Consider the following 23,762-nt stretch of genomic DNA (forward strand, 5'->3'; position numbering starts at 1 on the left):
ACACACAATCACACCTAGGGGGAATTTACTGTAAGTTCACCAGTTCACCTACTGTACTTGCATGGGAGGATACTGGAGAACCCGTAGGAAACCCACACGAACTCAGGGACTACATGCAAAACTCCATGTAGCCAGAATCGAACCGGGGACTCTGGAGCTGTGCAGCATCAACACTACCCACTATGCCGCAGAGCTGTAAGAGATCACCTGACTGTTCGCCTCACTCTTGCTTTGAGTTATGTACTGAAGGGGGTTCAGTGCTGATGGTGTTGCCTGGTATCAATAGGTGATGTGTGTGGCATTGTCGGTTGTCAGTGGGACTGTGACCAGATGAACCATGGCCATTTGATTACAGCAGCAGTTCTGAATAGTCTGTGCTAACTGTTCTGTTACCGTTTGATGTATTTGTTTTCTCTTAATATTGCGTATGATATGTTAATGTAAAAAAAAAAAAAACAGGGTAAAACCTCCCTCCATTTCTCAGGTGTTACTAATACACTCTTAAAAATAAAGGTTCCAACTGGAACCAAAAAGCGTTTTTTCAGTTTTTCAAGAGTACCCTTTTAAGTTGCACAAAGAACCTTTTACTCAGAAGTTCTTTTTTTAAGTTCTTCTATTTACTGGTGCTTTAAAGAACCCAGAAATGGTTCTTCACAGCAGTGCCTCAAGGAACCATTTTATCATAAGTTATCTAAATAAATTAAAAACAAAACCTTAGTTAGTGCCTTTAGGAACCAAAGTAAGGTTCTTGAGAGTGATGGAGGAGAACCTCTTCCTATCCCACAAGAAACCTTATAGGGTTCACTTTAACCTGTTAAAGGATGATACCACGAAGAACCAATATATTGCGCTGAAGAACCTATGATGAACCATAAAGAACTTCTTTAATCTCCAAAGAACCATACAGATCAACTCAAGTACCCTATACAATGAAAAATGGTTCTTGACGAAGAAGGTTCTTTGCAGAACCTATGGTGCTGTAACGAACCATTAAATAACCTATATTTTTAAGAGTGTACAGATTATCTTTATTGCAATAAAGATGTAATCAATTCTTGATCAATCGAGTGATAATACAGTTAATACTGTAAAATTAATATCTCTCTCTCTCTCTCTCTCTCTCTCTCTCTCTCTCTGCGCGCTTGTTCTCTTTATCTATCCAGAGCCATAATCTAGGTTACAGTCAGGTTCATCCACATATCGATTCCCCTCCTCATGCACAACACTTTTTGGTAGCTTTACATTTGATCTTAAATGATAGTGACAGCTCAGAGATCAAGTAACACCCGCAAGACAAACGCCATGAAAGTGCGCTGTTTATTCTAGGGTTCGAGAGCGCACAGCAAACAGTCAAATGTATAAAAACGCCTGAAGTGCAACTGGACTCAAGTTTGTGGAACGAGTTAATAAGGTAATACTGTGTATGGTAATGCTCGTGCTGCAGCGGGTCCGAGTGCGCGTGCACAGAAGGGGGGGGGGCGTCTCGAACCCATGCAGTAGGCTATCTCATTCTGTTCATACAGAGCGAAATTAACAGTGTAGGACTTAATTCCACACTTTAATCACTATGAAGGCTTGAAACAGAACCGCACGCGCACAACTCTTACCTGGCCAATTCGTTCCCCACGAGGATCAGTGAGAAAACCGTCGAAAGAAAGAACGTCATTTCCATTTTGCAGGAATATATTGAAGTATTCCAGAGAGGTTAAGAGATCAAACCAGAGTTGTGTAGAGTGGAAGTGAGGAAAGTAAACATTCGGGGTGATCCATGCTGCGGTCAGAAAGAGAGGAGTCTCTGCGTCCCTGCGTCCTACTGTCCCAACTGGCGAAGCGCTTCAAGCGCCACGGAAACGCTCTCTCTCTCTCTCTCTCCCTCTATCTCTCTCTCCCTCTCTCTCGCGCGCGCTCTATCTCCCTCTCGCGCGCTCTATCTCTCTCTCCCTCTCTCGCTCGCTCTCTCTCTCTCTCTCTCTCTCTCTCTCCTTTTCCCTTAGAGTCAGTCAGATCAGCAGTAATCCCATTCCATCTGAGTCTGAGAACAGCGTCAGATTAAATAGAGCGCGTGGAGAACCCACAGTTCTTTTTTTCCTTTCTTTCTTTCTTTTTTTTACGGGTTCTTATATAACGCTCAGTTTTCTGCTGAACTCCCGGAGTCAGGCGCTCTCCAACATCATTTGTTTGATTTCTCAGAGCTAGAACAGTGATCTTTCTAGTTTAAACATTATATGTATTACTATCAGTGTCAGGATATGTTCTTATAAGCGACGCAATCAGGGCCGGTTCTAGACATTTCCACCTTTCACTAGCACAATTTGGGATAACAAACAGTTTTGCCTACTATATACAGTAAAATGAAAAGAAAAAAAGACAAGACAACATTACATTGCCAACAAATAATTACAGATGAAAACTCCCTGGACACCACTTCAGTAAATGAACGTCAGTGCCTTCATCGTTTTTTCCTAAGTGGGTATGGACAGGATTTCCCCTTCCTACTGAACCAGTATAGACTATAAATCATATTATGTAGCTATTGCAGTGCAATATCTTAAATATGCCCTATATACACAAATCAACTGCTAGTGAAAGTGAAAGAGACAAACTACTAATCAGAAAGAATAGTTCATTTCTTCATAAAATTGTATGCTAATATAAAGACAGTTTAGGTACTTTTTTTGAAACGTTAAAAAAAATGCTCTAGTATGTTTGTTCTTTGATGTTGAATACAAACTTCTTTACTTTCACTGTAGTAGTTTGCAGTGTCTGACAGTCTTGACGTGTGGACGGCGTTCACGCTCTTTTTAATTCAGAATACATTCAACCCCCATTGAAAATCAGGTTTATTGTCAAAATTTACAGACATTCGGATGTTTGCAATGAACAAATCAAACAAAAGCAATTGAGATCAACACAACGAATTCTTCAAGTGGTTTCCCCAAATTCAACTGAAAATGCAACTTATAATGACTTCTCCAGTTTCAAAAATTTCAACCCACTGAATAGAATCCCTCACAACAGCACAAATATGCAAAACAGGTGATGTCTCATGCATATCTGACCCTGTGCCCTGACCCCAACCTCCTAATGTGCTGGGGTATGCAAAGAAAAGAATTTCACTGTGCATATGTATATGTGACCAATAAAGACTCATTATTATTATTATTATTATTATTATTATTATTATTATTATTATTATACCTGATGCAACTAATAAGGGGCTTCATTAGTTGCACCAGATGTGCCTGAGTTGGAACACATGAAATACCTAAACTGGCAAGGGCAAGAAATATATGAAATACCTGGACAGGGCAGAAAAAGGAAGCTATCAACGGCTGCAACCAGATTTCAGAGAAAACAGGTTGTGAAAAACCCTCAAATTACTGCAAAAGACCTGCAGCAAGACTTGGTGTCAACAGGCACTGAGGTTTCAGTGAGCACAGTATGGAGCGTACTAAACACAGAAGGTTTCCATGCCAAAACGCCAAGGTGTACACCACTACTGACCCAAAAGGACAAGAAAAGTCAGCTCAATATCATATAAATAAGCCACAGAAGTTTTGGGATTCTGTTCTGTTGAGCAATGAATCAAAACTGGAACTTTTCGGCATGCTGGATCAGCGGTATGTCTGGAGGAAGAAGAATGAAGAAAGAACACTCTGTCCACAGTCAAGCATGGTGGTGGCTTGGTGATGCTCTGGGGCTGCTTTGCATCCTCTGGCCCTGGAAACCTGCAGCGTGTGGAAGGCAAGATGGATTCAGTGAAGTATCAGGAAATCCTAGGAGAAAACGTCATGCCATCTGTGAGGAAGGTGAAGTTTGGGCGTCATTGGACCTTCCAACAGGACAATGATTCCAAGCATACCTCAAAATTCTACCAAGGCTTGGTTGCCGAAGAAGTCCTGGAAGATTCTACAGGGCCATCACAGTCACCTGACTTAAACCCTATATAAAATCTCTGGTAGGATTTGAAGAAGGCGGTTGCAGCACGCAAATCCAAGAATATTACTGAACTAGAGGCCATTGCTCATGAGGAATGATTCCTCAGGAACGTTGACAGAAGCTGGTGTCTGGCTTTGCATCTCGTTTGCAGCCGGTCATAACAGCAAAAGGGTGCTCTACTAAGTACTAAAGATGCTTGCCATTAAGGGGTTGAATAATTTGAAAACTGGAAAAGTCATTATAAGTTGCATTTTCAGTTTAATTTTGGGAAACCACTTGAAGAATTTGTTGTCTTGATCTATATAAATTGCTTTTGCTTGATTTGTTCATTGCAAACAGCTGAAAGTCTGAAATTTTGACAATAAACCTGGATTGTAATGGGGGTTGAATAATTTTGATTGCAACTGTATCCCGAAATGATGCTGATCGACAGAACAAGGCCCAGTTTATTTTTAGAATACATAACAATCACTCCAAAGTAGATGATTACAACTCACATACCTTCATCACGAGCTGCACTTTCTTTGCATGCCTGTTTAGCATTTTGCACAGCAGTCCCCATAGGATGTGTTCGTTTTGGCATCATCATATGTCACTGACTTAAAGTCACTGAGCTACAGAAAAGTTACATTTTTTCATTTTGGTCATCTTACCCTATCTCTTCAGAGATTCCCTATAATACCCTATCTCTACCCTACATTCAGAGGGTGGGACCCACTTTGAAATGGTGACATTAATTGGTTTGACTACAGGTGAGTGACACTTAATCTATATCCAATGGACAAATAGCCTAGTCATTTGCTGATTGTCTTGATTTGTGAACTATTGTATAGTGATTTTTTATGGTTATGGAGGCCCTGCCTCCAAGCCCAATACATTAGGCAATTGCTTACTCTGCCTATAGGGAGCACCAGCCCTGGATGCAATAGGAATAAAATCTTTTTTCCATAGAGAACTTTTTTGTAATATTTATGATTCTTTATCCATTTTTGTTGGAGCCCCAATAAAACAACAACAACCGAAATCATCATCATCATCATCATCATCATCATCATCATCATCATCATTTAAACATGGTGGTAATTTGATTCATTATTCTTTGTGGCACCAATTAAAAGAAGAAAAAAACAGTGAGCACAAAAGAGCCAGCCATACTTTTGATCAATCCTGGTCTTCCTTGATTTTTAACACAAACTTTTTAAAACATTTTTGTGCTCTCCAAGACACATCGAAAGACTATGAACACCAAACTGGTTATTCTAAGGTATCACTCTAAATGTTTTCTATCATCTTTAAGAGCAAAGATTTGTTGCACAGGCTTTACTCCTGAAAATGTTACTACGCTAAATAAAGATGGCAGGAAAGGGTTCAGTGTTGATGTGAGCCAAAGTGAATACAAATGAATTGTAATGCATCTTTAAACAATGCTTTAGCCGGGTGGATAAAGTCACTGTGGAACCACAGCCTATCACTGGAACACAGGGGGCAAGGTGGAAATATCCTGGCAACACTGGGAGCGAAGTGGGAATACCCAGGAACATGGATGGCGTGGTGGGAATATGGAGGAACCACTGGAGGCGAGGCGGAAATATCCTGAGAAAACTATGGGTGAAATGGAAAATCCAGAGAACACCAGGGGAGAAGTGGGAATATCCCGAGAACACTGGGGGCAAGGTGGGAATATCCCAAGTACACTGGGGGCGAGGTGGGAATATCCGATGAACACTGGGGGCGAGGGGGCAATATCCTGGGAACAAAGTGGATGAGGTGGGAATATCAAGAGAATACTGGGGACTAAGTGGGAATATCCTGGAAACACTGAGGGCGAGGTGGGAATGTCCCAAGAAAACTGGGGGCGAGGTGGGAATGTCCCGAGAATACTGGGGGCGAGGTGGGAATATCTGGAGAACACTGGGGGCAAAGTGGGAATATCCCGGGAACACTGTGGGCGAGGTGGGAAAATACCAGGAACACTGGGGGCGAGATGGGAATATCCCGAGAACACTGTGGGTGAGGTGGAAATACTCAGAGAATGCTGGGGGCAAGGTTGGAATATCCCGGGACACTTGGGGCAAGGTGGGAATATCCAAGTGAAACTAGGGGAAAAGTGGGAATATCCCAGGAACACTGGGGTGAGGAGGGAATGTCTCAGAAACACTGGGGGGAGGTGGGAATATCCCGAGAACACTGGGGGTGAGGTGGGAATATCCCAAGAATACTTGGGGTGAGGTGGGAATATTCAAGGAATACTTTCTGTGAGCTGGGAATATCTCGAGAACACTGGGGGTGAGGTGGGAATATCCCAGGAAAACGGGACATGAGATGGGAATGTTCTGAGAACACTGTGTGTGAGGTGAGAATATCCCGAGAACACTGGGGGCGAGGTGAAAATATCCCGTCACTTGGGGCAAGGTGGGAATAGCCCAGTAACAATGGGGGAAAATTGGGAATAACCTGGGAACCCTGGGGCGAGGTGGGAATGTCCCGGGAACACTGTGTGCAAGGTGGGAATATGCCATGAACACTGGGTGCAAGGTGGAAATATCCTGGAAACACCTGAGGCGAGGTGGGAATATCCCGGGAACATTGAGGGCGAGATGGGACTCTTCCGGGAACACTGGAGGCGAGGTGGGAATATCCGTGTAACACTGTAGGAAAAGTGGGAATATCCTGGGAACACTGTGTTCGAAGTGAGAATACCGGCAACATTGAGGGTGAGGTGGGAATATCCCTAGAATATTGGGGGTAAGGCAGGAATATTGCGGGAACACTTTGTTCGATGGGGCATATTCAGAGGACACTGTGTGCAAGGTAGTAATATCTCAAGAACACAGTGTGTATGGTAGGAATACTCCGGGAACAACGGGGGTGAGGTGGGAATATCCCGGGAACACTGTGGGCGAGGTGGGAAAATACCGGGAACACTGGGGGCGAGATGGGAATATCCCGAGAACACTGTGGGTGAGGTGGAAATACTCAGAGAATGCTGGGGGCAAGGTTGGAATATCCCGGGACACTTGGGGCAAGGAGGGAATGTCCCAGGAACACTGGGGGTGAGGTGGGAATATCCCAAGAATACTTGGGGTGAGGTGGGAATATTCAAGGAATACTTTCTGTGAGCTGGGAATATCTCAAGAACACTGGGTGCAAGACGGGAATATCCCGGGAAACTTGGTGCGAGGTGGGAATATCCCGAGCACACTGGGGGCAAAGAGGGAACATCTTGAAAACACTGGGGCGAGGAGGCAATATCCCGGGAACACTTGAGGGGAAGGTGTACATATCGTGGGAACACTGGGAGCAATGGGGGAATATCCTGTGAACATTGTGGGTGAGGTGGAAATATCCCAGGAACACTTTGTGTAAGGTGGGAATTTCCCGAGAACACTAGGTGCGAGGTGGGAATATCACTGGAACACTGGGGGCGAGGAGGGAATTCCCGAGAATGCTGTGTACGAGGTGGGAATATCCATGGAACACCGAGGGTGAGGTGGTAATATCCCTGCAACACTGGGGGTGAGGTGGGAATATCCCGGGAACACTGGGGGCAAGGTGGGAACATCCTGAGAAAACTGGGGGCGAGGTGGGAATATCCGTAGAAGACTGAGGGCGAGGAGGAAACATCCCGAGAACACTGAGGGCAAGTTGGGAATATCGCGGGAATACTGCAGATGAGGTGGGAATATCCCTGGAACACTGGGGGTGAGTTGGGAATATCCTGAGAACACTGGGGGTGAGGTAGGAATATCCCTGGAACACTGGGGATGAGGTCCAAATATCCCAGGAACACTGCGGGACGAGGAGGGAATATCCCAGGAACACTGTGGGCGAGATGGGAATATTCCAGGAACACTGGGGGCATGGTGTGAATATCCCAGGAACACCATGGGTGAGGTGTAAATATCCTGAGAACAATGGGAGAAACGTGGGAATATCCCAGGAACACTGGGGGCTATGTGGGAATATCTCAAGAACACTGCAGGCAAGGTGGGAATATCCCGGGAACACTGCGGCCAAGGAGGGGAGATCCTGGGAACACTGAGGGTGACGTGGGAATTTCCCAGGAACAGTGGGGCCTGGGGTGAGGTGGGAATATCCTGGGAACACTGGGGGCGAGGTGCAAAGATCCCAGGAACACTGTGGGTGAAGTCGAAATATCCTGGGAACACTCAGGGCAAAGTTGGAAAATCCCCGGGAACACAGTGGACGAGGTGGAAATATCTTGAGAACACTGGGTAAAAGTGGGAATATCCCCGGAACACTGTGGGTGAGGTAGGAATATCCCGAGAACATTGAGGGCAAGGTGGGAATATCCCGGGAACACTGTGGATGAGGTAGGAATTTCCCGAGAACACTGCAGGGAAAAGTGGGAATATCCCCGGACACTGTGGCGAGGTAGGAATATCCCAAGAACATTGAGGACGAGGTGGGAATATCCCGGGAACCCTGGAGGCGAGGTGTAAATATTGCGTGAACACTGTGGTCGAGGTAGTAATATCCTGGGAACACTGTGGGTGAGGTGAGATTATCCTGGGAACACTGTGGGTGAGGTGGGAATATCCTGGGAACACTTTGTGTGAGTACACAATAACCCAGGATCACTGGGGGTGAGGTGGGAATATCCAGGAACACTTGATGTGAGGTCAGAATATCCTGAGAACACTGGGAGCAAGGTGGGTATATCCCTTGAACACTTTGTGCATGGTGGGAATATCCCAGGACCACTGTGGGCGAGGTGGTAATATCCCGGGTACACTGTGGGCGAGGTGGCAATATCCCAGGAACACTGGGGGCAAGGTATGAATATCCCGGGAACTCTGGAGGTGAGGTGGGAATATCACGGGAACACTGGTGGCAAGGTTGAAATATCCCGGGAACTCTGGAGGTGAGGTGGGTATATCCCAGGAACACTAGGGGCAAGGTGGGAATATTCCAAGAACACTGGGGGGAGGTGGGAATATCCCAGAATCACTGTGGGGGAGGTGGGAATATCCCAAGAACACGGGGGCAAGCTGGGAATATCCCCAGAATACTGCAGACGAGGTGGGAATGATTTGGGAAGACAGGGGGAGAGGTGGGAATATCCCAAAAAAAAACTGGCAGTGAGGTGGGAATATCCTGGGACATTAGGAGCGTAGTGGGAATATCCCGGGAACACTGGGGGCGAAATGGGAATATCCCGGGAACACTGGGGCGAAGTGTGAATATCCTGGGAACACTGGGGGCGAAGTGGGAATTTCCCAGGATCACTGGGGGCGAGGTGGGAATATCCCGGGAACGCTGGGGATGAGGTGGGAATATCTCAGGAACGGTGTGGGGCGAGGTAGGAATATTCCAAGATCACTGGGGGCGAGGTAAGAATATCCAGGAACACTGGTGCAAGGTGGGAATATTCCAAGAACGCTGCGGGCGAGGTCGGAATATTCCAAGAACGCTGGGGGTGAGGTGGGAATATCCCGGGAACGCTGGGGCAAGGTGGGAATATCCGGGGAACGTTGGGGGCAAGGTGGGAATACACACTGGATGTGATGCCAGTCCATCACAGAACAACACGCACACACACATTCACACACATATTCACACATTTACTATAGCCAGTCAACCTACCAACATAATTTTGGGAGGAAACCAGAGCTTCAGGAGGAAATAGACACACGGAAAACACACCTACAAACTCTACACAAACAGTAACCTGAGTTTGGGATTGAACCACACACCCTGGAGCTGTGAGGCCGCAACACTACCTGCAACATCACTGCATGTGATAAATAAAATCTGTAGGTGTTAAATTATCACTGTGATCTTATATTATTAAGTGCACACGTGTAATTTTCTGACCTTCTTGGGATATATAGTATATATAATGCAGTTGCCACAACAACCTAAGGAAAAAAATCCTTGCAATATCTTTCAGCTTCTGTATATGTGTATATCTGCATATCCACACATGAATATGCATTAATTGTCCATAGGTTTGAATGTACTGAAGCGCAATGTGCAGGTAGAGGAGAGAATATAGAAAAAAACACAGAATTGTTTAACAGACAACAACACAGTCTTTAGTGTTGTTTTCCAGTGGTGCATTAACACCAGCGGTCCATCTATAAATCTTGCTCACTGTAGGAGCAATAATATACGTGGTATATAAATATACATAAGGGGTTACTGTACGTGGGAGGGTGTGTGTTTGTGTGTGTGTGTGTGTGTGTGTGTGTGTGTGTGAGGACGTAAATTGCTGCAAGCATCAAGACAAAATCCAATCTTCTACTAAACATTGTTCACAGTCCTGTCTGTACAGAACAACAATGCAGTCTATTTTGCACACTCATTAGTGTGCACTGCTTTGCTGATTTCATTTGTGACTCAATTGTATTTGTTACCCACTGCTGAAAAAGTTCTTCACGCGTATCAAAGCACTGAAATTAGGCAGTGTTGTGGCTATCCGGGTGTCATGGTCCGGGTCGGAGCCTTGTGTATTTCCCTGTTTCTTCCCCTTCCCCATGTTTCCAGTGCTTTCTCTCGCTATTGTTTCTGTGTGTGTGTGTGTGTGTGTGTGTGTGTGTACTGTTTTCCCTGCATATACGATTTTCTCTGAAAAACTGTGGGAAGTTATTAATTAATTTATTTGTTCATATATACATTTTGTGTATGCGTGCATGTTGGAAGGTGGCATAGTGGTGCAGTGAGTAGCATTGATGTCTCACAGTTTCACTGTTCCAGGTTCGATACTGTTCTAAAAACATGGTAGTAGGTGAATGAGTGTGTCAGTGTTTCTGTGCATGATGCATAGCATCCAATCCAGGATGAATTCCCACCTCATGCTCAGTATTCAGAGGATATAGGCACCAGATCCACCATGACCCCAATCAGGATAAATTGGTTATTGAACATGAGTATGTGTTGCAGGGTAATTTGCTGGCTTTATTACTCATTATTGGTGTTTTTGTGTTGAGAATAACCACAATGTACACTGCATGTGTTTATATGTGAAGGCCTAAGCATTGTAATAAATATGTAGGCCAGTATGGAGGTCCAGGTATTTTTTAATAACTTGAACCATTTTCAAATCTCAGCATACCAGGAATATCACATGTATCCTTCCATCCATCCATTTTCCATACCTTCACAGGGTCACAAGGAGCATGGAGCCCATCCAGGGAACTCAGGGCACTGGGCAGGGGACACCCTGGATGAGGTGCCGACCCATTGCAGGGCACAATCACATACTATGGACAATTTGGAAATGTCAATCAACCTACAATGCATGTCTTTGGATTGGGGGAGGAAACCGGAGGAAACCCCGAAGTACAGGGAGAACACTCAAACTCCGGGCACACAGGGTGGAGGCAGGATTTGAACCCCCAAGGCACAATGCTAACCACTAAGCAACCATGCCCCTATCATGTGCATATAAGGGATAATTTTACCTGCATTGTTTAAAAAAATAAATAAATAAACAAGAATGTAAAATTTAAACACACTCTCCTACTAAATACATTTTTCAGATTTGTTGATTTATTTTATGAAATATAACAAAATATAGTTTTGAATAGTCAACTGCAGACACTACAAATGCCCTATAATGAACCAGCCATCAACTGCTTCTCAATGTGTCAACTGATTTTTAAAAAACATTAACTTTCAAAAACATTAACTGAGCATAAAATGTAGCAGTCTACAATGTGTCAATGTCTGCACAAACTGAATGAGTTGGGGATGAACTGATATAGTTTATAGATATTTAGATCTATTAAACATCAATAGCTGTAAACTGGACCATCCAAATAAAGTAAACATAAAACATAAAATGCCTTGCTTACAAAAGTCTGGAAAATCAACTAACATGACTGAATGGTGGCACCAGTTCACTCTAAATGCTTAGCCAGCAATGATGATTTTATGGCTTTAACTGAGATAATTGGTAATCAAGTGGTAATATTTTTTTTAATAGTGGTGCTTCACCTTACCACTTTTGACTATCACCACAGACTATGAATAGATTGGAAGAGTTTTGTATTCGAAGCAGGGAGAATAAATACATGTCATCAGCTCCCTTATCAGACCAGAGAGGATAAATAAAATGATAAATCTATTAAAATCTGTGAAAACTTTTCCCTTTTTGAGATAGTGTCTCTAGTGCCTGAGCTGCCTTCTGCTAAATCATTTACATAAATGCATGTGATTGGATAAACAGCGACAGGGGGTCTGCTACAGAAGCCACGCAGGTTCATATTTAAAAATATTAGAGTTGATGGCCAGTTTTTTTCCTTCAAGTTGCTGGGGCTGTATCCGGACTGCCATCTACCAGTTATAGAGTGTGTATAGATTATCTACTACACATCAACATGCATAAACTGTTGACCTATTATTTAAAATTAGTTGATAGACTGCTTGATAACAGTTACCTGACAGGGTTTTCATGATCTGTGGATGGTTTAGGCTGTCTGTACTCTCATCCTATACTTTCCTATGCAACCATTTGACCCGTTTTCTGGAGCTTTTCAGGGTCAACCCAAATCCTGCTACTTCCAAAAGAAATTACTTTAGTGGATCCTGGATAACTGATATTGTGCTGAAAGCTTAATCGCTCAAAACAGCCAGCAAGCCATTTATCACAAAACAACCCATTGATGTTTTTTTTTAAAAAAGCTAAATGCTGTAATAAATCATCATGACGGCTGAGATGGATCATGTCCAGGATGCAGATTTCATGAGTCAAAGCGACTTACAGTCCATTGAATCACAATATTACATTTTGTATCTAAAAAATAAGCAGTACAGGTCTGTCCAACACATGCTGCCAAAACATGACCGACTTATGTTTGGCTTTTCACTTATCTGCCCAGCAATGTGGAAGGAGCTCTCAGCTACTGGCTGAAGTACAGTATCTGTGTCACTGCAGTTCTCCGGAGGTTTGAGACGCAGCTTGCGTTTATTCACGTATTCCTATCTGCCCTGGTTTCTACATTTCATTCCTCAAGAGACGAGAGTAGGTGTTTCAGCATGAAGAGCATTGTCTCCTGCCCTCAGGACACTACACACCTTTATCGTCATAAGTGTCATGGGATAATTTGAGATACATTACTGCTCATTTAACTCTATGTTGTGCTGTATGGGCTGTGTCACAAATGCTGGTGTTCACTATATACTTAACTCACATACTTATGTTAAAATAAGAAGCTGAATTTGGCATACACACATGCACACAGACAAATCAGAAGCATCTGAAGGATTCAATGAATTGATATTCAGCTTATTCTGTGCTTTTTCCTAAGGTATTCTAGAAATTCTGCTGATGAGAAGAAGATCCTTATCAACACTGCCACTACAATGAAAGGCGGAGGGCATATATTTGCATGCTGTTTAATTTAAATCTGATAATGTAAATGAATTTCTGTGTTCTTATCCTGCTGTCCATGTTCATCTTCTCTATTTGTGCATTTTAGCACAGAACAGAATATTTAGAAGCATTTCCTTGCTTAAATACAAACAGTAGCATACATAAGAGCAAGAACATCCTCAGCCATAGGCTCATCCCCCCTAGGTGCAAGACGGAACGCTTCAGATGTTTCTTTGTGCCGACAGCCATCAGACTGTACAACACCTAACCACCCCCTCCCTTGACCTTACTTTTACTACACTACATATATGCTACTACATTGTACCATACAGCTGCAATATGTATATAGTATTGTGTACACTGTACATATGCGATATGTACATAGGCTATTTGTATAGTGGGACTATACATTGTTGTTTGCTGTATATACTGCTCATATGTATATATGTGGGTCTGTCTGTGTGTGTGTGTTTGTATAGCATTTGTGCTTATGTCTATACATATTTATACATCTTGTATATACTCTTTAAATATCCCTGTGTTGTTCTCCTTACTATCTCTTTTTCTCTTTTACCTCTTTTTTTTGCTGCTGCTGTGACACCCTAATTTCTCCATCTGAGGATTAATAAAGTATTATCTTATCTTATCTTATCTTATCCCATGCCCACACACACACACACACACACACACACACACACACACACACACACACACACACACACACACACACACACATGCACACACCAAAACCTCTTATGGTCCATTACACATGCATCTAGAATCTGAAATTCAGCTTATGAGCTAGTGTAAGTCATGTTCCCTTTCAAAGGGAACTCAACGTTGCAAGAGCTTTATGGTATGGGAAGCGCCCCCGCACTTGACCGGTATCTGAAGCTTGTGTAACATCATGCCTATTTATAGGCCTGCCATGATCAGTTGACATGGCAATTAAGCGCATCACCTGACATAAAAACGGCACCTGTGAACCACACCGTCAGCCTTGTTATCTTCAGCGAGACTGTATGTCTTTAAAAAAGAGAGAGAGAAAAGTATGAGTAAGACAGGATTCAGGAAGTGTGTCACACCTTGCTCTCATTTCATTGTGGGGGGGGCACTTTCTGTGTGAAGTGTCTAGGGAAAGAGTATGCCAGGGCAGCCCTCGAGAGGTCTGATTGTGTGCATTGTGAACGCCTTACAATCAGGCAGCTCCACTCGTGACTTGCTCTCTTCGCAGCCAAAGGGAGTTGGGTTTCAGAGCCTTGCGGATCGGGGCCAGCAGCTGACAAGACAGCCAGCCGGCTCAGGTCCTGGGGATATTGTATCTGGAAGAGGAGCCGGAGACAAGCGCTGTTCTATCTCTTGCTCTGTCTTCCAGGTCTGGCTCTCCACTGGATTTTGGAGCTCGCGTTGTGACTCCTCCTTCCGCTATGGAAATTCATCTCTGACTCGGAGGAGACAGAAGGGTGTGCCAAAAACGGAGAGCTGCTCTCAAGCATATAAAGAGCTGCTTGAAGTGATTACTAAGCTTGGACAAGCTTTTTTCTCCCCAGTGAAAATAAATCTCCCTCATACCGCAGAAAACTCACCTTTTTCCAAAAGTGAATGACGAAATATCACGCTCCTGAGGAAAACCATACATAAACCGTACTTATAACCCCACGATGTTGGATTATTCAGCCATCATGTGGAATGAATGGCATGGTTATTTAGCTATGCCGAAGGTGGAGGAGGCACTTGTGAGCAAGGCCTATGCAGCAGTGGGTCTTGCTTGTGGGTCACTGAATACAATGGCAGTGTTGCAGGCCTACCAAGCAGACATACTGAGTGAGCTCGACATACGGCGGCATTCAGCCCCATCCAGTCATGTTCGCCTGGGCATCCACGAGTGAAGCCCGGGCCAGCGCTAGTCTGAGGGAGGCACAGAAGTTGAGTGTGGTGGCCCGCCTCCCTCCACAGACAGCCAGGGTAACCGGGCGGCCACAGTCGCAGTCTGCTAATAGGCCTGATCTGAGAATGGTCATAAAGGTCAAGAAGACGAAGGAGGAGCGGTCTTGAGGGGCCACAGAGGGACGTATCAGGGGACATGAGATTGTTAGGGCAGTTAGCTCCCAGTAGTACTGTAGTGCCTCCCCTAGCCAAGACTGTCCCAAGTTTTTAGTGTTCTCTGGTCAGCGAGCTGTCCCAGGGCAATGAAAATCTGATGCTTTCCCTCCAATAGAATGTGGAAAAGTTAACATCACTTAAAGACCATCTGGCAGCATGGGAACTACTGCCAAATGTGTCTCCATGGGTTCTGTGTACCGTAGAAAAGGGTTACCGGGTCCAGTTCAGAGCTCGACCCCCCGGTTCAAAGGTGTGCTCACAACAGTAGTCAGCACAGAGCAGAGCCTGACATTAGTGCAGGAATTAGGATCCCTCTTGGACAAAGGGGCCATAGAACATGTACCCCATTCCCTGAGGGAGGGAGGTTTTTACAGCCATTATTTCCTGGTCTGCAAAAAAGATGGGAGTATGTGGCCAATTTTAGGTCTGCATCATCTGACCCGTGATCTTTGGACATAGAGGTTCAAGATGCTGACTCTCAAACTTATCGTTGCACAGATTCAATTCGAGGACTGGGTTATGACGATAGATCTAAAAGATGCATATTTCCACATAGAAATATCACCCTGTCACAGGAAGTACCTGAGGTTCACATTTGGAGACAATGTGTACCAATATTGGGTTCTTCCCATGAGGCTAGCTTTATCCCCTTGCACCTTCACAAAGTGTGTGGATGCCATTCTGGCTCCCTTGAGACTCCAGGGCATCCAAGTACTAAACTACCTGGGCGACTAGTTAATTCTAGAATGATCCAGGGAACTGGCAATTCAACACTGAGATGTTGTTCATGCCATGAAGAGCTTTGGGCTCAGGTTGAACCTCAAGAAAAGTATGCTGTCTCCAGTGCAAAAGACAATTTTCTAGGGGTTATATGGGATTCTACTATGATAAGGGCATTTCTATCCCCAACATACGTAGGGTCAATCCTATTAACAAGGAGCAAGATAAAGCTGGATATGGGCATCCCCTCCAGTCTCAATGAGAGACTGTTGGTGCTTATGGCAGCAGCAGCCAACATCATACCATTGGGCCTATTGCACAGGAGACCATTTTAGTGGTGGCTTGGATTTCGTTTGAGGATGAAACCTCTGAGAGTAATCAGTGTCACGCAGCGATGCCTATGTGCTTTAAGAATTTGGAGGTGTCCCTGGTTTCTAACCTTGGCTACACTCTAGGGGCATCTCCTTATCGCAAGATGATAAAGACAGACACCTCCCTCATGAGCTAGGGCACGATCTTAAATGGCTGTCCAGCTCGCGGTCTTTGGAACGGCCCTCATCTGGAGTGGCATATAAATTGCCTAGGAATGTATTTCTAGCACTGAACTTCTTTCTTCCTCAATTAAGAGATCACCATGTGTTAGTTGTGACAGACAACACAGCAGAGGTCTCATATATCAATCACCAGGGAGGGTTATGTCCACGCCCCCTGTTCAGGCAGGCGCAACTAATTCTTCTCTGCGCAGAGGGAATGTTCTTGTCAGTGAGTGCAATGTACATTCTGGGCAACTGGAATGTGGTGGCAGAGATCCTGTTGAGGCAGAGGCTGAGGCCTGGGGGTTGGAGGCTCCATCCTCAAGTGGTGATGTCCTTATGGCAGAGGTTCGGCCAAGCGGAAGTGGATGTGTTCACCTCTGAGGAGACAACACACTGCCTGCAGTGATCCTCCCTCACTCCTCCCGCACCATTGGGGCTGGACGCCATGGTGCACACATGGCCGAGGTCACATCTGTACGCCTTTCCCCTGATCGCTCTGCTCCCACAAGTTCTAGCTAGAGTTCGCCAAGACCATCTACGTCTACTGCTGGTAGCAACTTTGTATCATGGTGTGATGAACGTCAGCTAGACCTAGTGACCTGCACAATAGCTACAGTCCTGGAGTTCTTACAAGGATGTTTCTCAGCAGGGTTGGTTCTTTCTACAATCAGGGTCTGTGTGGCTGCCATTTTGGCCAGCGATGTCCCTATTGATGGAGCCTCTGTGGGGCAACATCCTCTAACTTTGAGGTTTATGCGTGGTGTCAGGCAGCTGAGAGCACCCATCTGCAGACCATGCATACCTTCCTGGGACATTTCTGTGGTCCTGGAAGGTCTGTCAGGTGCCCTATATGAGCCCTTAGAGTCAGCCTCTAAGATGCTTCTGACTCTAAAGGTAGCTCTTCTGCTGGCCCTGACATCTCTCAAGTGAATAGAAGATCTACAATCTCTCTCTGTTGCCTCTTCCTGCCTTGACTTTGCCCCTGGATTAGCCAAGGCCTTCCAATATCCTAGGCTATATTATATTCCTAGAGTGCCTACATCTGCTGCCCAGCCTGTAGTGTTGCAGACTTTCTGCCCTCCTCCATTCCTCACACTGGAACAAGAGAAATTGCACCCACTGTGTCCAGTAAGGGCTCTTGGTACTTACGTCCACCGCTCCAGCCAGTGGAGTAAGTCGGAGCAGCTGCTGGTTTGCTTTGGCAGCGACAGTAGGTGTGATGCTGTGTCGAAGCAGCACATCTCTAATTGGAGAGTGGAAGCAATCTCTATCGCTTATGAGGTGCGCGGTCTTGCTATGCCTTTGGGCATAAGGGCTTATTCTAGGGGTTGCCTCCTCGAAGGCTTTGTCCAAAGGGGTACCCTTACAGGATATATGTGCTGCAGCGGGGTGGTCTATGCCACACACGTTCATTCGATATTACAACCTGGATATACATTCCACCCCGGGCTCGAGTGTCTTGCAGTGACCCTCGGAGTGGGTTGGAGTGGGAATTCTCATTCCAACAGCATAAAGCTCACGCAACATTATGTTGTTACCTTTGTTACATATGTAACCCTGTTCCCAAAGATGGGAACGAGACATTGCATAGCTTTGTGTAACGGGTATGGAAAGTATTCTACACATTTAATATATAGAATTACGCAAAAATGTATACCTGAAGTGACTGCATGCATCTTCCCCTTTAATTGTGTGACTGCAGCATGTAAATGTTAACTTCCTCTTTTTGCACCTCCTGTTCCCTTTCTGCACTGTGTTTGCATGGGAGAGGTAGGATTTTAATAAGCTCTGATTAATCCAATTTCATCTTTGCCTTAAATATCACATTTAAATTAGCATTCTTTTTCTAAATCGTATTTATGACATTATTTCCCATGTATGATTTATTGTTTTCATGTTTTCACTTTAATTAAGGTTATGATTAATTTTATGCCTCATCCGTGAACTTGAAGCACGTGTTAATTGCAGTGAACTTGAAATGTATTTTACAGAAATGTTGAGGGCGAAAGCAAACGCTGTATGAGACTTTGTTATCTCTTTGTCAGGTACGTCTTTTGTCATTCATGTTGAATCTTTATTTTATTGATTTTATTCCTTTGCACCTCCTCTTACCCCCTTTCTGCACTGTGTTTGCATGGGAGAGGAATATTGAGGGCGAAAGCACACACTCTATGAGACTGTGTTATCTCTTTGTCAGAGAGTAAATGAAAAGTCGACCAGTTGCCAGCCGCCTATTTATTTGGTTAAGAGAAAACACAACGCAGACAACAGTTACATTTGTCATACTGGGGCATGCCTGTAAATTGCGTCTTCGCTTCAGATAGTAGAGGTTGATGGCGCGGTTCACAGGTGCCATTTTAATATCACGCGACACGCTTAATTGCCATCTCACCTGATCATGGCAGGCCTATAGACATGATGTTACACAAGCTTCAGATACCGGTCATGCATGAAGGCACTTCCCACAGCGTAAAGCTCACGCAACGTCTCGTTCCCTTCTCACAGGGAACAGGGTTGCATGCGTAACCCAGATGTTTTGCCTCATGTAATGCAGTGAAGATATTACTACTATTTTTTGTTCTCAAACAGGGCTGTCCGTGAAGATGTTTCAAGCTTTTATCCTATTTATTTCTGTTGGCTATCAAAAAGATTGAGCTACACATACATGACAAACAACAAGCTTTAAACATTTAGAACCTAAAACAATAAAATACAATAAATTCTCCCATCCATCCATTTATTACCAGTTTTCTTAAACACACTGTGCACCTAAATGCTCCTGAAGATCAAGAAACAGAGTTGTTTAGCTTCTGAACTTAAACGGAGGGCTGCATTCCAAATGACTCCGCACTCCCTATATAGGCGAACTACATCCGGTATAAAGTAACAGCTTGTACACACTATACAGTGCATTGTATAGTCAACAGGAACGCCATTTGGAATTCTGCCAGCAGTCTCAGCGCTCGCTCCAGTGTCCATGGAAACGCAGCAAACAGGAGCACGAGCTCAACTGAAAGGGCAGCTTACAGCTCAAGTGACGAGAGGTGCTTTCTCAGAAGTTGGTAAGAGGGGGGGGGGACCTAAAAAAAACTGTAGACAAAAACTGTAATAACGTACATCCATGGCTATAATGACTAGCATAATAGGTTAGTTAATTTTTAATAGTTAAGGACGTTTAGCTTAGCTAAGGTCAGGTAAACCACTCAGGGTGAAAGCGGAAGCTAATCTAGCTACAGTAGCTAATGCAGTCTGTAAGTGTACTGAACTATTTACAGTATAGAAGTATATTCATTAAAATACGCATGAGTAAAAGAGAAATGTTAGACACGAGGTAAAACATATCATTAGGAGAAAAGTCTCTAGTTTACTATTAGAAGACATTTCGTTATTGTGAGAAAAAACATTTCGTTATTATGAGAAAATTATCTCGTTATTATGAGGAAAAGCATCTCGTTATTATGAGAAAAACATCTCGTTATTATGAGGAAAAGCATCTCGTTATTATGAGGAAAAGCATCTCGTTATTATGAGAAAAACATCTCGTTATTATGAGAAAAACATCTCGTTATTATGAGGAAAAGCATCTCGTTATTATGAGAAAAACATCTCGTTATTATGAGAAAAACAACTCGTTATTATGAGGAAAAGCATCTCGTTTTTTACGAGTTTTGTTTCTTCTTACTATTAGAAAAGTCCTTTATACGAGAAAAGCATCTTGTTTCTTCTTGTTATTTTGAGATGAATATGCTATATAAAAATAAATCATTTTTATTTTCATAATAAACAATAGAAATGGGTATTTAAAAATGCTAATAGCTCCATAACCACCGTAGAAAGATAAGAGGATTTGTGAAGTTGAGCTATGAGGGTTATTGCGCAACAATTAATTTCTATATATTTATATATAAGGACACTTTATATGTCCGTGATTGCAGATCAATTAGACACTGAGATTTTCGGTCTGAATAAAAAAAATAAAAACATAATTTGGGGGGCTCTACATTTGGTTTAACATGTTTCCAATATAGTAAGTGTAGTCTATTGAGTTATAGCACATAAATGACACATAAACTAGCACCACACATGTATGAGGAAACAAACTTCAGGGATGTATGAGATGACGTGATTGTGGGCGGAGCTTCAAGTCTTCATCAAAGGTGCTACGTTAATGCAGTTAATGCAGTGTTCGTAAGTGGACAAAAACAGTGAAAGATTTTTTTTCCTGTTCTGATATTTTTCTCACTACAGTCTAAAAAGATGTTATAGATTAAAATTATCCCAAAAACTGAAAAATTATTGACATTACCAAAATTGTTATTTCTACTTGTCTTGTCTTTAATACTTCTAATAACAAAGAACATACAATACCTTACCTGTAATGGTAAAAATCCTTACGAGAACCTACCAGTGGCCATAAATGCACATCTTTTAGTACACTATGACATATTGTGACCAAGCACCCACCACCATCCCAGGTCACTGAAGACAATTACTGTCTCTTGGAGGCAACTGTTCAAATACACACTTTAAGAGAAACATCCATACACCTGGCTCATTCATGCAATATTCAATCAGCCAATCATGTAGCAGCAGCACAATGCATAAAATCAGGTCAAGAGCTTCAGGTGATGTTCACATCAAACATCAGAATGGGAAAAAATGTGATCTCATTGGCAATAGCTACTGGTGCCAGATGGGCTGGTTTGAGTATTTCAGAACAGGAATCTGATGCAACAGTGGGCACAGGTTCACAGAAACTGGGCAGCTGAAGATTCAAAAAACGTCTTTTAGCGTTTTTCCAATATTCAGCTGCCCACTTTTGTTGAGTCTGTGCTCACTGTAGCCTCAGATTGCTGTTCCTGGCTGATAGGAGTGGAACCTTTTTCTTTTGTAAAAAATTTCCTTCCTCCACCTCAAGATTTAACTTGTTGGGTGTTCTGAGATGCCTTTCTGCTCACCACTGTTGTAAAATGTGGTTAGTTCAGTTACCATAGCCTAACGTAGTATTTTTTAAATACTCAAACCAGCCTATCTGGCACCAACATGCCACGGTCAAAGATCACATTTCTTCTCATTCTGATGTTTGATGTGTACATTAACTGAAGCTCTGGACCTGTATCTGCATGATTGATGCCATATGATTGGATGATTGGATAATTCCATAAATGAGCAGGTTGTCGTGGAAATTAGACAACACTCGCAGACTCGTCCTATGAAGGTAAGGCAGACCGCATGTGTTCAATGATGGAATAACCATTATGTGTCTGTGTGACGAGGGGACGTGTGACGTTGTGTGGGTAGCACTGTTGACAATGATTCTTCTGAGGAAAGGCGATACAGAACGGTTTACAGAGGCGGCCAATATACTGGCATGCGGGCTTTTAACTACTAATTGTCGTCCAATCTGCAGCAATAGTCTACTAAAGAACTTCGCGGGCTTATGTGGGACCTATAGAAATCATGTCACCTTAGGCACATAGTCCTGTCACCACAATCAGATAAATACCAAATTTGGATCTTAAGAAGTGTGCATCATGCACTCTTTCTGCTGCAACGATGTGATTGGCATGATTGATCATTAAGTCTTCCACCCAATAAACTTCAATATCGCGCTTTGGTTTATCTTTCCAGCTTAAGGGTCTACCCCTGGACCCCCAGTGTTATCGGGAACGGTCCCGGTGATTTGTGAGTTTATTTCTGTGACAGGTCTTACTAACAGATACCACCTATACCAGGAGAAGGGTGCACGATTAGGAATGGGTTTGTATGTATGAGTGGATGTGCAGGTCGACATCTAATGATTTGTGTCTAGTCTTCAACAGTAGTCTGTGGTCAGGGAGCTTTGGGGCGTAAGAGGTGCGGTAGCAAAGTCACATCATCTAACCTCTGTCCTGGTCACGTGGCTATATAGTACGCACTAATGAAGTTTAGTCCTCCTAAGAGTACAGTTTCCGTGTCGTCAACATTTTCTCCATGTCCATGATTTCGCAGGCTACTAGATACCACTTGGTGTCTTGTGTTGTGTAACCACAAGGAACTGGTGTGAGAATGCGTGTTTGAGTGCAGTGTGTCATGTGTATGGGTGTGTATATGCAGATCGTCGCTCGTGAGCGTCGGTCCTCCCAGAGGCCTCTTGATTGAGAATCACTTTCTAGGCCTCCTGTCGAAGTACCGTCTACTCCAGCTCAGTGCTCGGCTCTGGCACTCTCCTGTAGTGGCTTGCATGCATCCATGTGGCTCTCTGGTTGACTTTCACTGCTAAATGAGTGACAAAGAGAACCTGGAATGGCCCAGACCACTGCGGCTTGTTCCACTTGGTCCTGCGGAAGTCCTTGATCACGATCCACTCTCCGGGCTTCAGATCATGCAGTGGGCCCATGGCTGGAGCTTGAAGCGCTGCCTTTACCTGCTTGTGGATAGAGTGCAGAGCAGAGGACAGGGTTGCACAGTAATTTAACATTGCATCATCACATGCTGCAGCGTCAGGAAGAGGAGCTGTCACAGGTCCAATTCCTGTGTGTGGAGGTCTCCCAAACAGTATCCCAAAGGGGCTAAGCCCATCCTAAGCCTGTACAGAACAGCATTTGCTCAATCTGTTTTTTTAGTGTCCCATTTTCTCTCTCTACTGCCCCACAACTAGCTGGATGATATGCACAGTGCTGCTTTAAGTCAATACCCAAATATTCACCCACCTACTTAAGGGCATGACTCAAAAAAGGTGTGCCCTTATCACTGGAGAGTACCATTATCAGTACCACATCTGAGTCCTGTTTGGATGTAGGGACGTGGCCTTCTCTACGTTCAAACCTCAACCCACATTATGAGTTGCGCAAACATCATAAACAAAATTATTATTATAACTTTTTTTAGAGTAATTAGAGAAACCAATGCTTTCATCGCAGCCATCATTCCCCCTTTTGACGAATGGTCCCTGCCATGTGTCAACCTTGAAGACAAGGACAGCCCTGGGGGCACTGCCAAACTCCGTCAACAACCATGCAGCCTGCTTTGCACCACACAGCCTTTTCCTTGTCCACGTAGCCCGTACTTGGAGGTCTGAAAGCTGTAAAGGAGTGATTATTTTCTTTTGAGTTTTGGGACCATAGATGCAGCTGCTTGCTTTG

At 43.9% G+C, this 23,762-nt stretch overlaps 2 protein-coding genes across 6 annotated transcripts in view; one reads left to right on the forward strand and one right to left on the reverse strand.

Annotated features, from left to right (window-relative positions):
• The window catches only part of gabrd (gamma-aminobutyric acid type A receptor subunit delta), a 34,651-nt gene extending 32,721 nt beyond the window's left edge, over positions 1-1,930 (reverse strand). Inside the window, exon 1 of the mRNA XM_053624693.1 lies at positions 1,608-1,930. Within this exon, the coding sequence (XP_053480668.1) occupies positions 1,608-1,672 (65 nt within the window). The 5' untranslated portion in view covers positions 1,673-1,930. The remainder of the gene's footprint in view (positions 1-1,607) is intronic.
• Positions 1,931-19,537: 17,607 nt separating this feature from the next.
• cfap74 (cilia and flagella associated protein 74) overlaps positions 19,538-23,762 on the forward strand; it is a 74,660-nt gene continuing 70,435 nt past the window's right edge. For 3 of the 5 annotated variants that reach the window (XM_053624695.1, XM_053624700.1, XM_053624699.1), the window contains exon 1: positions 19,542-19,700. The gene's annotated coding sequence lies outside the window, so the exon portion shown is untranslated. Of the gene's footprint in view, positions 19,701-23,762 lie in introns of all 5 variants that reach the window. The other 2 variants (XR_008385929.1, XM_053624701.1) reach the window with 2 other exon arrangements.

Source organism: Ictalurus furcatus, chromosome 5 (assembly GCF_023375685.1).
Source record: "Ictalurus furcatus strain D&B chromosome 5, Billie_1.0, whole genome shotgun sequence".
Taxonomy (NCBI): domain Eukaryota; kingdom Metazoa; phylum Chordata; class Actinopteri; order Siluriformes; family Ictaluridae; genus Ictalurus; species Ictalurus furcatus.